The sequence below is a fragment of the Xiphophorus maculatus genome, chromosome 12 (assembly GCF_002775205.1).
Source record: "Xiphophorus maculatus strain JP 163 A chromosome 12, X_maculatus-5.0-male, whole genome shotgun sequence".
Taxonomy (NCBI): Eukaryota; Metazoa; Chordata; class Actinopteri; order Cyprinodontiformes; family Poeciliidae; genus Xiphophorus; species Xiphophorus maculatus.
Window position 1 is genome coordinate 18,224,007 of NC_036454.1, and position 6,147 is coordinate 18,230,153.

At 37.2% G+C, this 6,147-nt stretch overlaps 1 protein-coding gene across 1 annotated transcript; it reads left to right on the forward strand.

Annotated features, from left to right (window-relative positions):
* The first annotated feature begins 1,418 nt into the window (after positions 1 to 1,418).
* On the forward strand, positions 1,419 to 4,736 carry gltp (glycolipid transfer protein). The gene is made up of 5 exons (XM_023344263.1): positions 1,419 to 1,521; positions 3,913 to 3,971; positions 4,052 to 4,185; positions 4,294 to 4,444; positions 4,525 to 4,736. The coding sequence occupies exons 1-5, from the start codon at positions 1,419 to 1,421 to the stop codon at positions 4,705 to 4,707; spliced, it is 630 nt and encodes a 209-aa protein (XP_023200031.1). The 3' UTR covers positions 4,708 to 4,736.
* Positions 4,737 to 6,147: the final 1,411 nt, after the last annotated feature.

Below are 6,147 nucleotides of genomic sequence, written 5' to 3' on the forward strand. Positions count from 1 at the left end.
TTCCTGTACTACGGAGAGAGTGTAGGACCAAATCAGTCCACACTAAGAAAATGCGACACGACTTTCATCGTCCCTGAAATCAGAAGCTGCTTTTTAAGCATGTATGGCGCTTATTTAAGAGGGAAACAGATATTAAGATAAAGCAAATATAAAATTACACCAATGTAGGGATCTGAGTTAGTGATGTCGATTTTACAATTTTGATTATCATATAGAACATGTTTTCAATGTCCAACGTCCATGCTTTGAAAAAAAGCGTTTTCAAAGCATGATGCTGTCAACACAATGTTTCTGAGTAATGGTGTTAGAACATCTTGCAGATAATTTTGATTTTGGTTTCATTGGATCATCTGCTTTCACATTTTGCAAACTGAACCTCTCTTGCTTTCTTCGACAATCTTTTCATTACAAATTGCTTCTCCTCAATACAACACTCCTACCACCATGCTGCATAGTCATTGCCATTGATGTTCTATAGCACACATTTGAAGTGCTTTACAGAACATCATTATCTTAAGTTTACCTACAGGGTACTGGTGCACTCTAATTAACAATTAAATCATTTTTTAATGCGTCTTGCTGCAATGTGTTTTATTTACGGGTATCAGAAAAAAAGGTAGCTGAACGCAAATGCAAACCTCACTTAGATTTTTAAAAACATGTATTAGTTGTTTCCACTTTACAATTTAGTGCAACTTTGAGTTGACCTTTAACATTAACACTGAAAAAATGCATGGATATTTGAGACTGTGAGTCACTTTCATGGTGCCTTTCAAAGTCTTTTTAAAATATTTTTGGAGAGCACTGTAGATCATTTTAAGCCACCCCTACTGAAACTGACAGACACAAGGACCCTGTAGCTTTTTGTGCTATTCTTTCCATCAATTTTCTGGTTGTCTATTGTTGATACTTTTTTAAAATTAATTATTTAATTTTGTGATTTTTGTTTTACAGCCAGAGTTAAGCTGTGTTGCGCTATTGGTTTTTATTAGTCTGCAACTAATTAACATAAATGGATTAGACTTGATTTAGATCCTTCAAAAACCCTTGGAACTGTTGACAAAAATTCCTAAAACTTTCCGAGGAACCCCTACTTCTTTAAGGAAACATGTAGGGTAATGAGGGATGTTTCAACACTTAAACACATAATTGTACATGAAGAAAGGTTTCTTTGCATTGGATGTGTGTCTCAGTTGCCCAGATCTCTTAGTAACCAGCTGATCACATGAGCAGGCCAGCAGCTGGATGTCCCTCAATGACCTGGACTCATTGTAGGTAACCTGAGTGTGTGTGTGTTTCTAGATGTGTGTGTGTGTGTGTTGATTTTCCTTCTTGTGGCGTCTTTGTGAATCTGCAGTGGAGAGTTTGGCAGCCTACTGCTTTCATTTCACAGCTAACAGTGCATCCACACCAAAGAGATGGCTCTTCTGGTGGAGCACCAGTTCAGACAGCTGCCAGCTGACAGACAGGTGGAAACCAGACCGTTTCTGGATGCTGTGTCGTACCTTCCAACTTTCTTTGGTAAGTTAAGCTCTGTTTAATCAGTTTGCTGGAGAAGTTTCTTAGCAAATAAAAGAAAAACGGCATAAAAAGCTTTATTTATTTACTTATTTAATGACCTATTGTATTCAATTTCTATAACAGAAATAAAGTGACAATAGATATTAGGGATAAAGATTCAGAAATGTGTAAATTCTGCTAAGTGCTAAATGGATTTTTTTACATGCAAGATTTATGTCAACATTTGCACTTTAAGGTCGCTAACTTGAAAGACATTGATTACACACAACCTGAGGAGTTTGAATCTGTTGTAACAAATCCCCAAAGTTTACACCTACAATGCTTCTCTTTCCAAATGATAATCTGGTTTGGATCGTATTTCTCCCCATCAAGTTGTCCACAATCCTTCAGCATGCATAATTTAATCCACTGGCCTGGATTTTGAGTTGTGAAAATTGATTAGTACGGTGTTGAGTTGCTCTGGCCCATTCAGCAGCGGCACGGAGCAGCAGTGCATCTTTGTGCGACTTCATTCTGTATTAATATGCTAAAGACTCTCCATTGAATTTGCCACGTGAAACCCTGGAGATGAAACAAGTCCGACGCCACTATTAAACTCTTTCCTCCTCGTTGCTATTGTTTTTTCTGACCTAGAAACGTCTGGGCCAACTTTCCTACAAGCTATTAAGGTCTGGCACTCTGCTAGGACAAATTCATTCAAGTGTCTGTCTAATTAGACTTGGCTGTGAGGACAGTGGTCAATTAAATTCCTAATTGTTCCTTTAGTTTTGCCCAATTAGCTCTAATTACTTTAGTTTTAACTTTTTTCTCTGAATTTTTTTTGAGTCAACAGACTTTTTTTTAATCTAGTATAAAATGTATGTTTTTCAGTATCATAAAAGGTTTCTTCTTGTGATGAGACATGAAATAGCAGAGAATGCCACACAAGAGGACATCTCTGAAACTAGATATGCTGCCATCAGTGTTGAGGTGACATAAATGTACATACAATAGATGACAGTCATGACTAGTTCCCACCAACAGCTCAAAGGTTGAAAGAGGTCCAATGTGTCAGCAGGTAATCGAGTCCTGGCCTGTTGACCTTTGCCGCATGCCTTCCCCCTGTCTCACATCTTGCTTTCCTGTCTGACCACTCTCAGAAAAACCCTTATAAAAAGCTGGAAATTGTCATCTTTAAATAGCAAATGAAGACAAAGCCTGCTTTGTATAGTATTGTATATTTTGTTAAAGACGTTAAAGTGACCATTACATTTGTGCTAGAATCAGGTGGTCAACCAGATGTTGGGAGTAAGGCTATGAAAGAAAGTGAAACAGATAAAGTGAGTCTGGGGCATTGAGTGGCAATGGCGCAGTCCAACAGAACAGAGATGGAGGAGACTTTTGTACTTAGTATTCTCATTTCATGGACATTAAAACACAAATTTCATCAAAGGGTGAGAAGTGGAAAAAAAATTACATTTGTACCCCTCGCTTAGCTTGTCCTCTTGTCAAAAGTTTCACAAGAATCCATATCAGCTTCCATCTTATCTCATCCATCAATATTTTTCCTTAGCCTCTCAGCTCTTTCTGTGTGTTTTTACTATATTTTTATATTTATTGAGATATACTTATTTATTATCATTTTAGTCAATTATTTGACATGCCTTCAAGAGTTGCTACTTTTTAGAATTGTGCTTTCTTTCATGCACAATGACAATAAAAGGAACTTCTGAAATCATAAAGGCATTGTTATTTTGGTGACTTTAACTGTTAGTAAAAAGTTCATACAGTAATTCTCCATTCATAAGAAGAAGTTTGCATTTCCTGTACATGCATAGTTCAAACGCAACTCAGTTTGAAATGGTAGGTTTAATAATGATCATATGTAAAAAGTCCTGGAGGTTATAGTACTTTCTTCAAACTTGAAAGTCCAAGTTTGATTGGGACCAAACAGAACCGGCTCTAAAGCCTCTGAATTCCAACTTGGAAAGTTAGAGATCTATGACCCATACTACGTTCATATTCGATTTCACTTTTGCTGCAGGTATTTACTATTTATTAGCACTTCTGATGGTTTGTATGTCATTAAACCAGTGGCACACTTAGTACTTTACAACCTCTATTTGTGAGCGAATGCCTTTAGTATTTGCATAAAATCAACAGAAAGAAATGATCATCTTGGATTGCTCAATGTTATTAGTGCCTTCACAATCCAGAAATCTTGTAATTTTATTACTTAGGGCAAGAACTTTTGAGACAAATCAAACCCAGCATTAATTCATGTTTTAAAGATGAGACTGTATTCTTAGCTACTTTTAAAATGTATCGCATCACCCTTAACTACCTAAAAAATGTTTTGATCAAATTGGTGATTTTGTTTTAATCCTCAAACATCTCTCGCTCCATCCTCAGACTGCCTTGGCCCAACCATTTTTGCCCCAATAAAATCTGATATATGCAGCAACATCACAGTAAGTATAATTTATGAGTTCACTGCTGTGACTACATTTTACAGCAAAATTAAAATGATGTGTACTGTCTGAACTGACAGAAAATCAAGGCAGTTTATGATACCAACCCTGGACGCTACAAGACACTTCAGATGCTTCTAGAGGCTGAGAAGGAAATGCATGGAGGTGAATGGCCTAAAGTTGGAGCAACGCTCGAGCTTATGTGGCTCAAAAGGTCTCATTATTTTTACATTTCTTTCAGTTTTGCGCAACTTTAAATGATTTTTCTTGTTTTCACCTTTGAAAATCCATAATCACTCATGCATGGTCTCTGTTTCTCCAGGGTTCTCAGATTTATCCAAGTGTTCCTACAGAGCCTGGTGGACGGGGAAAAGGACAACAGCAACCCCAACCTCATCCGAGTCAACATCACCAAAGCTTATGAAATAGCCCTGAAAAGGTATCATGGGTGGTTTGTTCAGCAGCTCTTCAAGGTCAGTTCAGGATGAGGAGTTTGCTATGTGAGAATCAGATGTATGAAGCTGAGCCTGAATACAACTTTTCCTCTTTTTAGGCAGCTCTTTATGCCGCTCCCTACAAGTCAGATTTCCTGAAGGCGCTCTCCAAAGGTCGGGAGGTGAAGGAGGAAGAATGCTTGGAAAAAATCAGGAAATTTCTCATCAACTTCTCTTCCACTGTGGATGCTGTTTATGACATGTTTAGTAGAATGAACGCTGATCTCGACTACAAGGTGTGACGGTGGGAGTCTTCGTTTTTGCAGCTACATCATGGCTTCCTTTCACTGTCACAGGAGAAATCCATTTTCGATCTGCTATTGTTTTTAAATAAAAAAACATATCATTTTCTGTTTTGCCTTACCTGTTCCCTTTCTGTATTTTGGGGGGAACTTGAGAAAAGGATCCACCCACCGTAGTATCCTACAGTAATTTAGGATTCTAAAAAATCCTCACAAATCAATCAATCAATCAATCAATCAATCAATCAATCAATCAATCAATCAATCAATCAATCAATCAATCAATCAATCAATCAATCAATCAATCAATCAAATTTTATTTGTATAGCACATTTCAGCAGCAAGACATTTCAAAGTGCTTTACATCATTACAAACACAGAAACACAATGCAATATAGAATCAATAATCAAAACAAAGCATTAAGTCAAGTTCCATCAATAAATTTGTAATTAATTACATTTCAAATACAATTCTAAACAGGTGGGTTTTTAGTTGAGATTTAAAAGAAGTCAGTGTTTCAGCTGTTTTACAGTTTTCTGGAAGTTTGTTCCAAATTTGTGGTGCATAGATGCTGAAAGCTGCTTCTCCTCGTTTGGTTCTGGTTCTGGGGATGCAGAGCAGATCAGAACCGGAAGACCTGAGAGGTCTGGAAGGTTGATACAACAACAGCAGATCTTTAATGTATTGTGGTGCTAAGCCGTTCAGTGATTTGTAAACTAACAACAGTATTTTAAAGTCTATTCTTTGAGCTACAGGGAGCCAGTGGAGGGACTTTAAAACTGGTGTTATGTGCTCTATCTTCCTGGTTTTAGTGAGAACGCGAGCAGCAGCATTCTGGATCACCTGCAGCTGTTTGATTGATTTGTTGGACAGACCTGTGAAGACGCTGTTGCAATAATCAATACGACTGAAGATGAATGCATGGATGAGTTTCTCTAGATCTGGCTGATCTGGCTCTAGGTCAAACCTTCATCATAAAGTTTTGTGCTGTTTGTTTTTGTCTTCTGGTGGATTTCTTTGACTGTTTACATTTTTTTAAAAGAAATGTCTAATATTGATCATCCATTTTTGTCCTAAGTAGACAGCATGTCTCATTAAAGTGGCCCTGTTGCTTTCATCTTTGTGTTCCTTTTTTATATTGACTTCTATGTGTCTCTGTTTCCCTAACCACAGCACTTACTTGGACAACAAGTAGTTCTTTGTAGATATACTATATAAATAAATTGACCTTGACTTCATGGGTCAGTATGTATGAACAGGATGGTCAAACTGAGAGAAAAATGCAGATTATCACTCATGATAATCTGCAAGGTCTGCTGTCCTTTCTGGTCCAGGACAAACTTTTCTTGTTTCTTGAAGAAACATGAAGAGGGAAATCCAGTTGCTTTCTAGTTAAGTTCTTTTGATTATTTCCACTTGGCTGACTATGAATGAACACT

What these genes read in the sequence shown, in the direction of transcription:
- gltp (XM_023344263.1), top strand. Translation starts at nt 1,419, where the DNA reads ATGGCTCTTCTGGTGGAGCACCAGTTCAGACAGCTGCCAGCTGACAGA. An exon ending in GTACCTTCCAACTTTCTTTG is followed by an intron (nt 1,522 to 3,912) that starts GTAAGTTAAGCT and finishes CTCCATCCTCAG; the next exon opens with ACTGCCTTGGCCCAACCATT. An exon ending in GAGCTTATGTGGCTCAAAAG is followed by an intron (nt 4,186 to 4,293) that starts GTCTCATTATTT and finishes CTGTTTCTCCAG; the next exon opens with GGTTCTCAGATTTATCCAAG.